This window comes from Vigna umbellata, chromosome 4, assembly GCF_029865625.1.
Source record: "Vigna umbellata cultivar VRB3 chromosome 4, Vumbellata_1.0, whole genome shotgun sequence".
NCBI classification, from domain to species: Eukaryota; Viridiplantae; Streptophyta; class Magnoliopsida; order Fabales; family Fabaceae; genus Vigna; species Vigna umbellata.
Window position 1 is genome coordinate 73,997,923 of NC_142168.1, and position 17,575 is coordinate 74,015,497.

At 37.3% G+C, this 17,575-nt stretch overlaps 1 protein-coding gene across 3 annotated transcripts; it reads left to right on the forward strand.

Moving 5' to 3' along the window:
- Positions 1–1,533: 1,533 nt before the first annotated feature.
- Positions 1,534–16,908, forward strand: LOC148201269 (uncharacterized). 3 transcript variants are annotated; one of them, XM_088113621.1, is made up of 10 exons: positions 1,534–1,780; positions 1,889–1,956; positions 2,032–2,093; positions 2,201–2,350; positions 3,021–3,197; positions 9,964–10,176; positions 10,581–12,271; positions 12,788–12,862; positions 12,947–13,016; positions 16,004–16,908. In XM_088113621.1, the coding sequence occupies exons 1-10, from the start codon at positions 1,581–1,583 to the stop codon at positions 16,688–16,690; spliced, it is 3,393 nt and encodes a 1,130-aa protein (XP_087969747.1). In that variant the 5' UTR covers positions 1,534–1,580; the 3' UTR covers positions 16,691–16,908. The 3 variants fall into 3 exon arrangements, with proteins under 3 accessions (XP_087969747.1, XP_087969746.1, XP_087969745.1); XM_088113620.1 differs by lacking the exons at positions 1,534–1,780; positions 1,889–1,956; positions 2,032–2,093; positions 2,201–2,350; positions 3,021–3,197 and adding an exon at positions 3,448–4,475; XM_088113619.1 differs by lacking the exons at positions 1,534–1,780; positions 1,889–1,956; positions 2,032–2,093; positions 2,201–2,350; positions 3,021–3,197 and adding an exon at positions 8,095–8,224.
- Positions 16,909–17,575: the final 667 nt, after the last annotated feature.

Genomic DNA, 17,575 nt, shown 5'->3' on the forward strand with positions numbered 1-17,575 from the left:
ATAGGTACAAAGATAAACAAATGGGCATATTTATTTTCTAAATTCTCACAAATGAATAATTTAATTAAGAAAAACTGTATTTTTGTTTTACCTTGATGTTGAAATAGCACGAATTTGTTTGTTTTATTATAAGAAAAACATCTTTTTGTTTATATACGTGGATGATATATTTGTCATTGAAAATAATACCAAAATTTTAGAGTCTTTCATCAAATAAATCAATGTTGTGTTTTCACTTAAGGTTCTTTACACTACTTTTTATGTGTAGAAGTTCAAAGAAACATTATGGTAATTGACAAACAATTTACATGAAATATTATGAGGAAATTTAACATGAAAAATCACCTCACCCAACGTATGTGTGGTAACGGACAAACAATTTACATTTGAAAGAGATAAATTACAAGATCCAACCATGTTTAAACAAGCTATTAGAACACACTAATACTTAACAAACACAAACATTTGACATAAAACTTTCAGTAAAAAGTTTAGTCTAATTCATAAATTTTACTACTATGCATAATTTAGAAGCTATCCAAAGAATATTTAAATATCTTCAAAATACTATTCACTATTATTTACATATTAAACCATTAATTGACCTCAATTTAAGAGGGTTTTAAAATTCGATCACAAGTATGAATAATATAAAATCTACCACTAATTAACATTTTTTTATAAGATGAGCAATCTAACAACCCGTGATACACGATGCAAATTAACCTTACATCTTCACCTTAACCATTTGCTCAAACTAATAAGCGAAAATAGTTAAATTCCACAATTATAGTATAATGTGTATATTTTAACTTTTAGGTTTATGTTTAACCTTGTATCACCCTAATGTGTAATATTTTGTAATCCATGTCCATTACTTTTGTCCTCGCAATGCAATGTCTTTAAATAACGTTACTTGCATAATTTAATATATTCACATATCATATACAAAATATTTTGTGAATAATGTGTTATATACCTTTTAGTTCACCATTCATGTCTGTATTCTTTTGAGAAGTAAAAAAAAACTAAATGACACGTATAAGGAAATCAAAACCCCTATCACAACTAAAGGATTATTGGTCTAGAAAATGATTAAATATCACTAAATTTTAGAGATAAAAAATAATTAATCACTATATTAACTAATTTAAATATTATTTTATAAATTAAAAACTATTGATATAAAATAATTTGTATTATGAATAAAAAATTATAATTAATTTATGAATTATAATTTAAATTGATATTTAAAATAACAATTCATATTAACTATCCCAAAATTCTCAAATTATTTGTACTCATCAATCAATTTTTTTACATTGAGAAATAAAAAATATTAATAAAAGAGGGTCAGTACCTCATTTTTAAAGTACTTATTTTCTTATAAGAGTGGTGTTTATTCTGATAGCATTTTTAATCAATTAAAGAGCACTTTTCCTGTGTGAGGGGTTTACCGCGAAACCGGGTTTTGGCGCGAAGGATTGGTTTCTGGCGTCTCTCTCCGGCGCGCCGACGAGGTAGTGTGAGACTGCGACCGAGTTGTTTCTTCATCATTCAGAAATCTTTGTAAGAAAACGATGTCAGAAGAGATTCAAGAAATCAACACTTTAATTTCTTCAAATGACAAGTTCAACAAATCCTCAGGCTATTCATCCCTCTTGCAATTTCAGCAACATTCTTGCGTCAACGCTTCTTCGCTCCAATTCCTCGCTCACTCCGCCCAATCCATAATCTCCTCCATTGTTTCCGACATCGTCGACGACCACGACGAAGAAATGTGAGCACAAACTTTCACTTTCTCACCATTCAATCGTTTAAACATCTTTCTTTGTTTTCTCTGTAGAATTGGGATTTCCATTAATTAATCTATCTAATTATCTGTCAGTGCCACTCAAGCGTTGAAGTGTTTGGGGTTCATGCTTTATCATCCATCCATTGTTTCCGTCCTTCGAGGTATCTGGTTTAGCAGTTGTTTTTCAACCTATCGATTTGGTTTTGTGCAAAGCTTATTTTTCCTTGCTTTTGCAGTGGATGATGCCAATTTGGTTCTGAGTACATTGCCCAAACTTATTACAACCACAAAATTAAAGGCTCGTATGATGTTCTTTTTAATATTGATTAGTGTTTTCAGTTTTAGTAGAGTTTTTATGTATTATGTTTAGTTGTTTACATTATCTCTCTTGACTGTTCTATACAGTCTGCTTGTAATTTAGGGGTATGGTGCTTGTCTGTCCAACAGTTGGGTGCAACATTTCTTGTTATTCACTTTCACTATTTGTTAGGGGCAATTGTTCATGCCCTAGACAATCCCATGGGTTCTTTGTCCACAACATTTGAAGCTACACAGGTACAGTTCCCTTCTTTATTGTTGGTGCTTTACGAGGTCAAATAATATTTGAAATAACTTATATGTAGTTCCTTAGTTGTTTTTGCTGTTTCCCAATTATCATATTTAAACTTCAATAATTCCACAATAAAAATTGTATTTAAAGTCACCACAGTTACATAATTCACTAAGGTGAAACTTTAATTTGGTTTAAAGAATAGCTTTAAAAGAACCTAAAGAACTGCTTTTAAGTTTTGTCAAATAAAATTAGGAACAAAATAAACGAACTCCAGACTTTTTAGTCATTTTAGAATGTTTATAGATCAACCAATTCCCCTTTGTTGTCTTTTTCAACAATGCTTACCAAGTTGACGAGCATTTTTCCCTTAAAATATATTGCAGAGAGGATAAAAATAATCAGTGTTTTTACTAGCGCTAAATATATATCTTATCAGTATCACATGTTACTATAACCTTGAAAGCAAAACCGTGCCCATGTATTTCAAATCTTTTAATGTTATATTGGCTTCTTGATCATGTTTTTTTTAACACTCACTAATTAAAGATGATGTTCTTTTATGCATGCCTGGTGATTGTAGTGGTCTGGTTCTCGTTGCATACTTATTCTTGAAAGTCATCTTTAGGTTAGCAGTTTTCTAATGATACTGATCTTTTAACCTTTGAATTACAGGCTGTAATGAAGCTATCAGGTCAATTAAGCGAGCAAATGAAAGGCTCATCCCATATATGGGCTCCCCCAATATACAGAAGACTTCTTAGCACAGATAAAAGGGAGAGGGATGCCTCAGAAAGGTGTCTGTTGAAGATCAGATCCACAGTCATTCCTCCTTCTCTGGATCTTTCTAAGGTACCAAAACATTTTTGTGATTTCAATATAAAGTGATGGATCCGTACTCTAGTGGCATGGGCATGATTATATTATAGCTATTTAAGCTGTCAAGATTACACTCCTCATGTCGATATATATATATATATATATATATATATATATATATATATATATATATATATATATATATATATATGTTAGGTTCCTAATTCAAGAACCTAAGGTAAACGCACACTAAACACACCAGAAACTTCTGTATAACTCTCGTTGTATTATCTACAAACACGAATACAATGCCTGGATACAGCTAGAGAGCTTAACCTCCCCCCTACAGGAGTCACGCTTCCTGTACAGCTCACAAAAATAACAACCAACCCCCCTCTATTCAATTATTCACCCTTTTATACTACCCATCCCGCCTTTCCTAACTGTTATCGTAGTTAGCCTAACTAACTTCTAATTACTTCTCTTTCTCCTCTCATATACACGTAACTTCCTAACATTACCCACCCCTTCTTCAGCAACCTTGTCCTCAAGGTTGAAATTAAAATCAGGATATTGATCTTGAATAGTCAACACGTCTTCCCACGTAGCCCCTTCGCTGCCACCCTCCTGCCACTGCACCAGGATCTGTTGTATTTTTTCATTCCCTTGCTGTCGTTGCCTCATCCCCAACACTCCCACTGGCCAATATGTAGGCCCCTCTGCTTGTAGCTCAGTTGGTAGGTCCTTCTCAACCTTCTTTGTTCCCACCGCTTTTTTAAGTTGTGACACATGGAAGACTGCATGTATACGTGCCTTTTTTGGCAGCTGTAGTCGGAATGCCACTGGGCCCACCTGCTGTAGCACCTGGAAAGGGCCAAAGTATCGAGCTGCTAGTTTAGGATGTAAACGAACTGGTATAGATGCTTGCTTATGGGGTCTAATTTTAACCCAGTCCCCCACTTTAATGTCCACATCTCTTCTCTTCTTATTCGCTTGGCTCACCATTAAATCCTGAGCACGACTTAGGTGAAATTTCAGTTGCCTCAAAGCCTCGTCCCTTGTCATGAGATCTTGTGCGACTGCCTCTACCATTGACTCCCCCGGTACAAATCTGTTCAAGGACGGAGGAGCTCTTCCATAGATCGTTTCAAACGACGTGCATCTCGCAGCTCCCTGGTAGCTGGTGTTGTACCAGTACTCAACCCACAGTAACACTACATGCTAGGTCTTGGGCTGCTCTGAGCAAAAACATCTGAGATATCCCTCCAAAATCCAATTAATTACCTCTGTCTGTCCATCCGTGGCCGGGTGGTAAGCAGTACTCATATTGAGTTGTGTCCCCTGCATTCTAAAAAGCTCCCTCCAAAACGTACTCAAGAACAAAGGATCTCAATCACTCACAATTGAGACAGGAACCCCATGTAGCCTGACAACCTCTTGGATAAATACCTCCGCCACCGTTTTAGCCGAATAAGGATGTCTAAGTGCCATAAAATGTGCGTATTTGCTCAGCCTATCCACCACAACCAATATAGCATCATAACCTTGTGATTTAGGTAGCTTTACAATAAAATCCATGGTGATCTCCTCCCACACTGCTTGCGGTATCGGTAGAGGTTGCAACAACCCTTGGGGGGAAGCTGCCATATACTTGTGCTGCTGACAAATTACGCATCCTGCCACAAAATTGGTGACATCTTTCTTCATACCCTTCCAATAAAGCGATTGGGCTATCCTCCTATTTGTTCTAAATACCCCAGAATGTCCTCCGGTATTCGTTACGTGAAACTCAGCCAATAATTTGGGAATCCAGGTAGATGTTTCGGATATTATAAGTCTTCCCTTGTAGTGCAGTCGGTCATTTTCTAGAGTATACGCCGCATGGCAGTCGGGATCCCTTTTAATGTCAGCTATTATCTTTTTCAACGTCTCATCTCTTTCCACCTCCTTTAATACCTCCTGAAAATCCTGCCAATAGGACCTGGACATCACCCGTAACTCTGCCTCCTCCATTCCTCCTTCTTCCTTCCTTGATAAAGCATAGCCACCGTATTGGAACTCCCCTTCTTATACATGATTTCAAAATCATAGCCCATCAACTTGGCTATCCAGTTTTGTCGGCTGTATGTAGTAATCCTTTGCTCCAACAGATACTTTAAACTGCGTTGATCAGTATGCACCACAAACTTCCTCTCTAGTAGATAAGGTCTCCAGTGTTGGATGGCCAACACCAACGCCATTAACTCTTTTTCGTATATCGATTTGTTCATGGACGTCTCGGACAGTGCTTTGCTAAAAAACGCAATGGGTCTCTTGCTCTGAGTGAGTACAACTCCTATTCCCCCTCCTGAGGCATCGCATTCAACGTGGAACTCCTGATTAAAATCAGGCAAAGTTAAAACTGGCATTGTAGTGACCGCCTTCTTCAGTTCTGCCATGGCGTGACTGGCTTGCTCTGACCATAAAAATTTGCCTTTCTTCAACAACTCCGTCAAAGGCTTAGCTATTTTTCCATATCCCCTCACAAACCTCCTGTAATACCCCGTTAAACCCAAGAATCCCCTTAATGCTTTCAGAGTCTTCGGTTCTTCCCATTCTACCACGGCCTTAACTTTGTCCCCATCCATTTCAACTCCTGCTTCTGAAATTTGATGCCTCAAGTACGCTATCTTCTTTTTCCCAAACTCACATTTCTTTTTGTTAGCTATCCAGTCACTTCCTTCTAATCCTTCCAACACCAGATTTACATGTCCAAGGTGCTCCTCCCAGCTGGCACTGTAAACTAAAATATCATCGAAGAAGACCAATACAAATTTTCGTAAGTACCTTTGTAACAGTTCATTCATTGCATTCTGGAACGTTGACGGTGCATTCGTGAGACCAAAGGGCATCACGAGGAACTCGTAGTGGCCCTGGTGAGTCCTAAATGCCGTTTTATGTATGTCCTCTTCCCCCATTCTGATCTGGTGATAGCCGCTTTTAAGGTCGATCTTTGAAAAATATGCAGCCCCTCTCAACTCGTCCAGGAGCTCTTCGATGACAGGGATGGGAAATTTGTTCGGAATAGTCGCTCGGTTTAACGCCCGATAGTCCACGCAAAAACGCCAGCTTTTATCTTTCTTCTGTACCAATATCACCGGACTGGAATATGGACTCGAACTGGGCCGTATTATTCCCGCTCGCAGCATGTCAGCCACTTGCCTCTCAATTTCGCCTTTTAACAGATGTGGGTAACGATAGGGGCGAATGTTCACTGGGTTTTCTCCTTCTTTTAATGGTATCCGGTGCACCAAGTCTCGAGTCGGTGGTAACCCCAGCACTTCTTGAAAAACACGGTAGTGCTTCTGCAGAAGCGTCCTCATCTCTGCCCTCTGTGCTTCTGTCAAATCCACCTCTTCTTCCCGGTCCAGCTCATCCTCCACTCGGCCCAACTCCCAAATAATCAGCCATGACTCCGCATCTGTCATTTTCAACAAAGCGTGTGGCTCCACCAGCTGTCGGGTTAGAGCAGGATCTCCTTGTATCACCACCCTTTTATCCCCCGTGCAATACCCCATGGTCATTGCCCTCCAATTTAACACTACTTCACCCAATTTTTCTAACCACTCCACCCGCAATATAGCATCGACTCCGCCTAACTCAAAGAGATGGAACTTCTCTTCAACCTCGGCCTCTCCCAGAACAACGACGACTCTCTCACAGCAACTCCTCGTTACCTTTCTCTGTCCATCCCCTAGACTTACAGTATACGGGGTTGTATCTGTAATGGTTAGTTCCAACTCCTCTGCCAACCTCCGATTAATGAAATTGTGGCTGGTCCCGCTATCAATAAGGACCAACACCTCCCGGTCTCCGATCTTCCCCTTCACCTTCATTGTTCGAGGTTGAGTTAACCCCCCCCGCTGAGCATGCAGATAATTCCATCGGTTTGACTTCTTGATCGGTTTCATCATCGCCGCCGTCCTCCTCATCCTCCGCCAGCAACAAAACTCTCAAGCTCCCTTCGGAACAACGATGGCCCGGCGCAAAAGGACCCCCACATCGGAAACAGTGTCCTTCTTCCCTCCTCTTCAGATATTCGGGGTAAGGTAAGTTGCGCACCGTTCGCGCTCTGTTATCACCACCTTCGAAGGTACTTCCCCTTACATTACCACTTGTCGCCCCCCCTTCTCGCCTGTTCGCGCCACTGATCTCCGTCCCCCCCGACCGATTCACTGATGATCGGTCGGCATCTCCTCGAACGACCGCCGACGAAACCCGCGTACACGTGGTGTTCGGCCTAAAGCCATTCCACACCCCTCCCCGCGCTTTGAACATTGCATCCTCCACGTCCCACGCAATTCTCACCGCCACCATGAATTCTTGGGGGTCTTGGATACGAACCTGTCCCTTAACGTCCTCTCGTAAACCCGCGAGAAAAAACCCCAATACTAACTCTTCCGCCAATCCATGGGTTTGGCCCAGCAAGATTTCGAAATTTCTGACATATTCCTCCACCGTTCCCTCCTGTCGTAGCGTCGCCATCTGTTTGAACACGGTTCCTCTGAAACCTCCTCCAAACCGATTCAACAATGCCAACTTCAAACCAGTCCACGAACGATCGGTTGCTTTATCTTTCCAGACCTTAAACCAATAACTCGCACTACCTTCCATGCTAATGTAGGCAAGTTCCACCTTGTCCTCCTCCGCTACCTTCTGGATGTTGAAGAAACGTTCTGCTCGATTAATCCAACTGTGCGGCTCCATTCCCTCACACGCCGGTAGGTCCACCCGTTTCCGCCAATTCTGTTGGAAGCTACCTTGATCACGTCTCTCTTGATTATCGTTCACTGAATTACTGCTTCCGTCAGACCTTCCATCTTGATTGTTCGCTCCTCCTCCCATGAGCCGCATCATCTGTTGCAAGTCCCGTCGTATCGCAGCGGTTTCCGCCTTAATCCCTTCTACAGTAATTTCAAGGGTCTCCAACCTTCCCTCCGTTTTGCTCTCCATCTCCGTCAACCCCTTTCTCGATCCGGCAGGTCGGACCAAATGTTAGGTTCCTAATTCAAGAACCTAAGGTAAACGCACACTAAACACACCAGAAACTTCTGTATAACTCTCGTTGTTTTATCTACAAACACGAATACAATGCCTGGATACAGCTAGAGAGCTTAACCTCCCCCTACAGGAGTCACGCTTCCTGTACAGCTCACAAAAATAACAACCAACCCCCCTCTATTCAATTATTCACCCTTTTATACTACCCATCCCGCCTTTCCTAACTGTTATCGCAGTTAGACTAACTAACTTCTAATTACTTATCTTTCTCCTCTCATATACACGTAACTTCCTAACAATATATATATATATATATATATATATATATATATATATATATATATATATATATATATATAAACAATAAATTTCAGTCTTACAAAACCAACTTATAAGATGAATTTTGCCTTTATGTATATATTTTAAATTGGTTTTATTTCTAGTTGATGTTAGACTTCCAACACAAAGAATACCAAACTACAATATTTTATCTTGACAAGTTTGTTTCTTTATGCATACTTGTAATTTCTGCAGCCTAAATTTTAGACATGTACAAAAAATCCAAATATTGAAATCGAATTCATATCATACTGATATAAATCACTTTAAGTCCATTTTAATGGATCCATATCTTTGGATTTTTAGTTCACTCCACTTAACTGGATTGGGATTTAAGAAGAACCAAAATCAACGTTCGTCCTAAGAAATCATTTGGTCAAGATAATTTTTAGCTGCTTTCGCCTGATAATTTTTTACTCTATATGCAAACTTTTTCTTTGGTTTAGAACATAGTTGGAGTGTTGCTGGGTTGACCTTGGATGGGACATCCTTGGCACGGTCTTGACCTGGATATTTATTGATTTATTTTTACCAATTAGAAAACTCTTTCAACGCCTAAGTATGACCTTTTAAAGTTTGTTAACATGACCTGAGTTATAGAAAAACTTACAAACGAGCTAATAAGCTGAATTAGGCCAACCGACTTATAAAGGCCATCGGCTCTTGTTCATCACATAAATAATTTTTTGTATATTTCAAAGACTGATATTAAAGGAAATAAGAAAATGTATGCAAGGAAAAGTCATTATATTAAAATTAGATGGGCATATAGAGCATATATAAGTGCTCATCATATTGTCACATGATCAAAATATGTGAAAAAAATTATATGAAAAAATAATTAAACAGTGAAAAAAGTAACACACAGGAAAAAGGGAAAAACTTCAATTAGAATCACCAAATACATGTATCTTTTTGTTAAGCCATCGTGCTAATAACACCTGTATATGATCACTGTCTTTCCCAAAATTACCAATTTAATTTTGAAAAATATCAAGATATTTAGTAAAAAGAACTAAATTGATTTAAATAAAACTGAAATTGAATTCATGAACTAAATTTCCAGGTTTTGATGCCACTTCTATTCAAATTAAATGGATATGAATTTAAACTAATTTAAATCCAAATTTAAATTATATTAAATAAATCATAATCAATTTTTTCCAATGAAATAGATTTGGATTTCAATCCAATCAATTTTCTTGGATTTGGATTGGATATAGATTAGTTTTTTTTTTTCTAAATCCAATGCCCACCCTTACTATATTTTTATATAAATTATTTTTATGGTAGTGCAAAATGGAAATCAAATTTGTATTGTTCGTGACATATCATGCTTGGTCTGTAAGGTTCAAATAGTGATTTGAAGTTTAAACTCGTCTTTGGTGTTATTGTCAACTTACCTGTTTTTGTCCATTAGGTTATTATCAAAGATATGAAGATAAAATTGCTCAGTGGGATGAAGGTTTTGCTAGAAAATGGTATGAAGACGCAAGCTATTTGTGCATGGGGATGGTTTGTCCGAATGCTTGGATCCCATGCTTTAAAGAGTAGGCATCTCGTTAATGATATGCTAAAAATTCCTGAACGTACATTTACAGATCTTGACCCTCAAGTTCAAATTGCTACGCTGGTATTGTATGAGTAACTGGTTTGCTTTTATCTCATCCATGATTCACAAAGATGAAATATTATTTGGGATGTAAACCTGTTCAATATTTAAAGTGACATGATAGAAAGTAGCTTAAAGAATTATGGTTGACGTTCATGCTGTATTTGGTTTTGAGGAAATAAACAGAAGAAATGAAAATAGAGAAGAATTAAGTTGAGAAAAGGGAATAAATAAGAAATAAAATTGAATATTTAGTTTGATAGACTAGAGATGAAATGAGAAACAATATAGTCGGTTCCACAAAATCAGGTCTCTCCCTCTCCATGCTTCCCCCTTCACTTTACCAATGCACAAAACACTTACTAGGTGTTAACATCATTTACTTATTGTTGCTTATGTAACCTTTTCATGTGCCTTATGTGCAGGTTGCTTGGGAAGGTCTTATTGACGCTCTTGTTCATGGTCTAATGTTGGTTTCCACGAAAAACGCATCAGCAGAGGAGAATTCTCTATCAGGAAGGAAAATTTGTGATGATCAAAGAAATGGCTTTTCCAAAAGCATAAAGCTAATAATGACGCCACTGATTGGCATCATGTCCAGTAAATGTGATGTATCAGTTCATTCATCCTGCTTAAACACATGGTGTTATTTGCTACATAAGCTTGATATCTCTGTCAATGAGCCATCAATGATAAAAATAGTTTTAGAGCCTATACTTAAATCAATATTTCAGAATGAACCTGATAGCAAGAACATCTGCTTATGGAGCCTGGGCCTCGATCTGCTCGCTGATAGTATTTCACAGAAGAGTGGGGAGGTCCTCTACCGGTCAACTGGCTGGGTAAGCCACAGAAACTCTGAAAATGGACATTCTCAATCTGGAAAATGCTCTTGGAAGCAACGCCAAATTATATGGATGCCCTGGAATATCAATAACTTGGACTTTTATCTGAGTACGATTCTTCATGTTGTCCATCAAGCATCTCTGCCAACTGTCACTTATGATCATAGAAGTCACGTTTATGATGCTGCTTTGAAGTTATTTATACATACTCTGAAAGGAGTCAAACTGCATGTTGAAAGTACATCTACTAATTATGGAGGTATTATGCAGTGCTTGACCTTATTAATAACATTCATCAAGAAAGTATGTGAAGATTTGTGCTCGGATGTTGGAGAAAATTATGATGTTTACTGTATTTCCGTTCAGTTCATAGATGCTATCACAAAGGAGTTAGGTCCTTCAATCTTGCGATCTCCTCTGTACAAAATTTCTATAGATCTGAAGTACATTGAAGACATGCAATCAGTTGATCATAATAAACATCTAAAATTTCTTAGTGTCAGTTGTGTTTCTCATATGGATAAGGTTTCTCCATTGGTTTATTTGATAGCACTGTACTTCTACATGATGGTTCAGTTAACCATGAAATCCCATCAAACAGATCACGCATCACAAGGGATGTGTGAATATTTTAAATTTATGTTTTCTTCAAATGATCCCCTGGAAGATCTCTTCACCAGCATTAGTTTCTTGTATAGACACGTTCAACCAATTTACTTAAACATATGGGTAGCATTAGCTCAAGGTCTGAACTACTGTGTATCTGATCCAAACTGCAAGTCATTACAGGAAGCCTTGTCTGACAGCACTGTATATTCTTCCATATGCCATCTTTTAATTTACCCCATCCTGGCACTTTCTGGAGTTCCAAGAATGACCGTGACAGCTAGTGGCTCTTTGGACAAATATCCTGTATCACCAGAAAGAAAACCGAGATTTGAACTGGTTATTCAAACATGGAAAGCACTTCATGGATCTCTTTGTAATTTGTTCATTGGATGTTCATCAACCACCAATTTCTCTGGGGACCTGTGCTTGTTGTTAAGCAGCTACCTTGATGAAAATAGTGACATGGTTGAGAGCGGTGCTGATTTTGACTTAACACGCAATGATGTGGATTTTGGTTTCCTTCATTTATCTGGCAATTTCTTGATTTGCATTCTAGAAAAGATTCAGACTTTGGAATTAGTTTCTGAATTGGACAAAAGTAAATTTGACCGTGATAGGAAAATATTGTTCTGTATAACGAACTGCTTAAAATTTGTTACCAAGTAAGTTTCAATATGCTTTGTAAGGATCTGATGAGCCTTTCTAGTTGTTTAATACGTGATTGCCATGTCTATTTTTTATTGTGTGGGGTATCTGTTTCATATCTTTGGATGATAAAAGTTGAATGGTAGAAACAGTGCATCTTCAAAATGGATGTACTTTTTATTAGCCTGATATTTCTATCGTCCTGTGTTGAGTTGGGGATGTAAAAGCAATGTCACTGGCGTTTTGACATATACTAGTCTTTTTGTTTTAATTTTATATGTAGGCGTCTATTCTATTTCTTGTGTGAAGTTATTAGCATTTTGAGATTATGATCACAACTTATTCAAGTAATTGACTTGCTTATTTGTATTTTGCTGCTTTGCTTAGCATGTATAAGTATTATTTTGATTGTAACACGACCTTTGGGTATTACCTAACCTACTCTAATTGCTGTCAATGGATGTGTCAAGCAAGTGCAAAATGAAGATTCTTATATATAAGTTTCTACTGATAATTTTTATGTCACATTTCAGGTATATGAATTTATTGAGAATAAAAATGGTGCGAGACCCAGTGCCTGAACAGCCTGGATTTGTTGGCACCTCAAGGTAAGTAATATAAGCTGTCTCCTCTAATGCATTCGTGGTTGTTTAATTAGTAACTCTACTTGACTGTCGCTTCATTAATACCAGGCTATATTCTGCGTTGGCATGCTTTATTAGTTGCCTTCACTGGAAGCAAGATATTCTTCAATTTCTAAAGGTTTGTTCCTTCTATTCATACTTAGTTAGTTGAAGTAGCTTTTATGAAACATGTGTATTTATTTATATGCTGCAACTTGGAGGGTGAGGGTTTACTTCACTACTACTACTAATTAGTCCATGATAGAAGGCTCAACTCAGTTATGATACCGGCTAAAGAATAAAGAGTCTTATCACATTCTGTTTGTCTTTTCATCCAAGAACTGCACAAAGGTTGATAAGACCTTTAAGGTGTATGTTAGGAAGAAGGTTCAAAATCAGAAGTTTCATGACAGTTACGGTGGTTGGGCAGTTTAGGGGTCGTTAGAGGTAGTTATTAAATTTAGTAAGGGTTATCTTTTAAGGAGGAAATGGTTCCTCCTGGTGGGTGTGTTGTATTTTCTTAAGTTTGGACAGGGTTTATCCTATATGAAGGGATTTATTTCCCTTAAATGCTGTTGAATGTTCCCCTAATTACGTTTTCCATTAATGTTAATGTGAACATACGTTGAATTGTCAGTTTTGTGTGATTAATGTTAGTATATGATCTATAGATTGGTTTCTTACTCTTAAGAAATCTAACAAATTGGTCTGACCTACCGGATAAAAAACACTAAGAGATTCATGGAGAGTAGAGTGAGCACATTAGAGAGGGCAATTGAGGAAATGAGGGAAGAATCTAGAGCCAACTTTCAAAGGCTCAGTGATATGTTGGAGGATGTTATGGCAGACTTAAGAATATTGAAAAGGGTTATGAAGGAAGTAAAGATTCTGCAAATGGTGATAGAGTAGGAAGAAGAGAAGAGGTGCATGAAGAATGGGAGGAAGAAAAAAGAGAAAACCAGCAGGGTGGATGAAAAAAGTAGAATTGCCTTCATTTGAAGAAGGGGATCCTTCTTTAACCAAGAGAGTGGTGACTCCAACAATTTTATTAAAAGAAAAGAAGATTGAAGTGGTGACATTAGTTGGAAGATGGGTAATGCCGAATTGGAGAAGGGCTGTGAGGAACAAAACCATTTAACAACCAAGCAAAACACAGAGTTGCAGGAAATTCTAAGTACTTTTGAAGGCATATTCAGTACACCACAGGAGTTACCTTGCAAATGGCATTTGAACCATCAAATTCCTATTAAAGCCGGAATAGATCCAATCAATGTGAGACCTTATAGGTACCCACAGCTATTAAAGGCATAAATTGAGAAACAAGTGGCTGAGATGCTCCAGACAGGTATTATTAGACCAAGTAAAAGTCCTTATTCCACTCCAGTGATTTTGGTTAAGAAGAAAGATGGAAATTGACTTTTTTGCATTGATTATCGGGCTTTAAATAAGGCTATAAGTTTAGATAAATTTCCTATCCCAGTGATAGAAGAGTTGTTAGATGAATTGTGTGGTGTTAGTTACTTCTCCAAAATTGATTTAAGAGGAGGGTATCATCAAATAAGGATGAAGGATGAAGGAGAATGATATCCTTAAAATGGTGTTCAGGACACATCAAGGGCACTATGAGATTTTGGTGATGCCATTTGGGCTGTCAAATGCCCCTGCCACATTCCAAAGCATCATGAATACCGTTCTGAAGGAGTTTTTAAGGAAGAATGTGTTTGTTTTCTTTGATGATATATTGGTTTATAGCAAGACTTGGGAGGAGCACAAAGAACATCTCCACCAAGTTCATAGTACTTTAGGACAACAACAGTTGTTTGCTAATTGGAAAAAATGTGAATTTGGGAAGAAGCAGATAAGGTATTTGGGTCATGTTATCTCAAGTTAGGGGGTACAGATGGACGTAGAGAAGGTGTTGGTTGGTCAAGATTGGCCTGTTCCACGGTCTATTAAGGCTCTAAGAAGTTTCTTAGGCCTTACGAGGTATTATAGACGTTTCATTAAAGATTATGGGAAGAATGCAAGGCCTTTGACAGATTTATTAAATAAAGGACAGTTTGTATGGTCCGCTCAATGCACCGAAGCTATGAACATCTTGAAGACAACATTAACAACAACACCAGTACTTGCTTTACCAGATTTCTCTCACATATTTTATGTTGAATGTGAAGCTGCAGGTAGGGGTATTGGGGCTTTTTTGTCTCAAAATCCTCGGCTTATTGCTTATTTTAGCAAGGCTTTAAGTGATTCTTCTTTCTCCAAGTTTATTTATGAGAAGGAACTAATGGCCTTGGTGCTAGCAATTCAACATTGGACACCTTCTTTACTTGGGCAGCGATTTGTGGTTCCCGTGGCTTTTCGCTTCCAGCTGCCAATGTCGGCCTGAATTCATCTTGTCTTCCATGTCTCTCACCTTAAACATGCCATAGGTACCCATTAAGTTGAACAGGACCTTCCAGCAAAACTCTTTTCAAAGTCTTGGATTCTAGGGTGCAGCAACTCCATGGGATATCAGTCCCTCAACTTCTTATTCAATGGAATTCGGGAGGACCCGAAGGTGCTACATGGGAAGATGAAGGGACCATTCGTGATCAATTCTTAGACTTTAACCACCTTGAGGACAAGGTTGTTCGGGAATCCGAGGAGTATTGATAAGACATTTAAGGTGTATGTTAGGAAGAAGGTTCAAAATCAGAAGTTTCATGACACTTAACGGTGGTTGGGCAGTTTAGGGGTCGGTAGAAGTAGTTATTAAGTTTAGTAAGGGTTATCTTTTAAGGAGGAAATGGTTCCTCCTAGTGGGTGTGTTGTATTTTCTTGAGTTTGGACAAGGTTTATCCTGTATGAAGGGATTTATTTTTTTTGGACACTGTTGAATGTTCCCTTAATTACGTTTTCCATTAATGTTAATGTGAACTTACGTTGAATTGTCAGTTTTGAGTGTTTAATCCTAATATATGATCTATAGATTGGTTTCATACTCTTAAGAAACCTAACAAAGGTGAATGCCTTAAAAACAATTAGTTGTTGCATATGACTTTCATTATGCTTACCAAATTGACAATTACATGATAATTTTCGTTTCATCAAACTAGCCTTAATATTCCTTATACTTTTCTGCAGATTGTTTCCTTCCCACTGCTTGAATGGCTAGCAAATATGGGAACGCAGGATGATAAAGCAAACAACCAACTCCAACTTCTATGGACCGAAATTCTAAGCTGCTTAAGAAGAAGTCAACCTCCTATAAACTTTGGTTCCGCTTTGCTCAAACTTCATGAACCTCTATTTGAGAAAACTCTCAATCACCCATATCCCTCTATTTCAGAACCAACCATCAACTTTTGGAATTCTACATTTGGTCAGCAAATTATTTTGGATTTCCCCTCGAGTCTTCTTTGTGTCTTGGACAGGCTATCCAGAAATGGAAGATTAAAGCTCCAGAAGAGGAGCCTACCATGTCTTCAGAAATGTCAATCTCCTGAGGAAGCCAATGATGCTCCACAGGGATATAGGGTCTCTGCCAAACATAACAGCACTTCTAAGAGGGTGGAACTAGTGTTGGATAAACTACAAGAGACACCTCCTTTAAGTCGTAAAAAGAGAAGGCTAGAACTGACTGAGCATCAAAGGGAAGTTAGGCGAGCACAGCAAGGAAGGGAGAGGGATACTGGAGGACATGGCCCAGGAATTAGAACTTACACTAGCGCTGACTTTACACAAGGTAACGATGATGATTCGCAAGAAAGCATTGAGGAGATAATAAGAGATCCTGAAGCTATATTGCAGATGCTGATAAAAACTATCTGACTTACTTTGAATGCTGCTTATAGATTGTATTATATTTATGGGAGCCTGAATTATTATCAGCTGAAATCTATTTTAACCTGTCTTATTAGAAAATTTTAAATCGCAAAAAAATAAGGAATGTCAGAATTAATAACTTATAGTAAGTAATAAGTAACCAATTACATGTGTGGGGGTTAGGCTATTCACCACACTGAAGGACCAGCTTTCTTAATTTTACATATCTATATTGAGCAGTTGGCTTTTAAGATTGAAGAAAGAAAAGTTATTAAATCAACTAAAATTAATTTAACAAAATGTTTTTATTAATCGTAAATCACATCAAGTACCAGAAAAAAAATGCATGAAATTGATTTAATTATTGTCATATCAACTAAGAATATTTTCATTCTAAGAATTATAATTTTAAAACTTAAGTGTTATAAAAAAAATTGTATTAGAACATCTTATAAAGAAAAATGATTGATCATAAGAATAAAATAACATTATTATATTAAATATTTCTATCAAAATAGGTTCAATATGCAAATATCTAATAACATGATCCATATATGATATTTTGATTATCTATTAATATACTTTTGAGATATATGATACTATTCATGTGATTTCCATTCATAATTTGACAATAACTATTATATCTATTATTATATTTTGTATATCAACATGTCTATAAAACCTAGAAATACATATTATTATTATAACCAATATAACATCTAATAATTACTCTTATTCATAAATACTCACCTATGTTTTATGTTTTCTTATTAATTTGAGTGTGGAAATTTTTGTATGTAAACCTTTTCTTTTTATGGTGATTTGGAGTTATCACACATCAACTACCTTATATATTGTTTGGCCAAATTTGGTAAGAAAAGATATTATTAT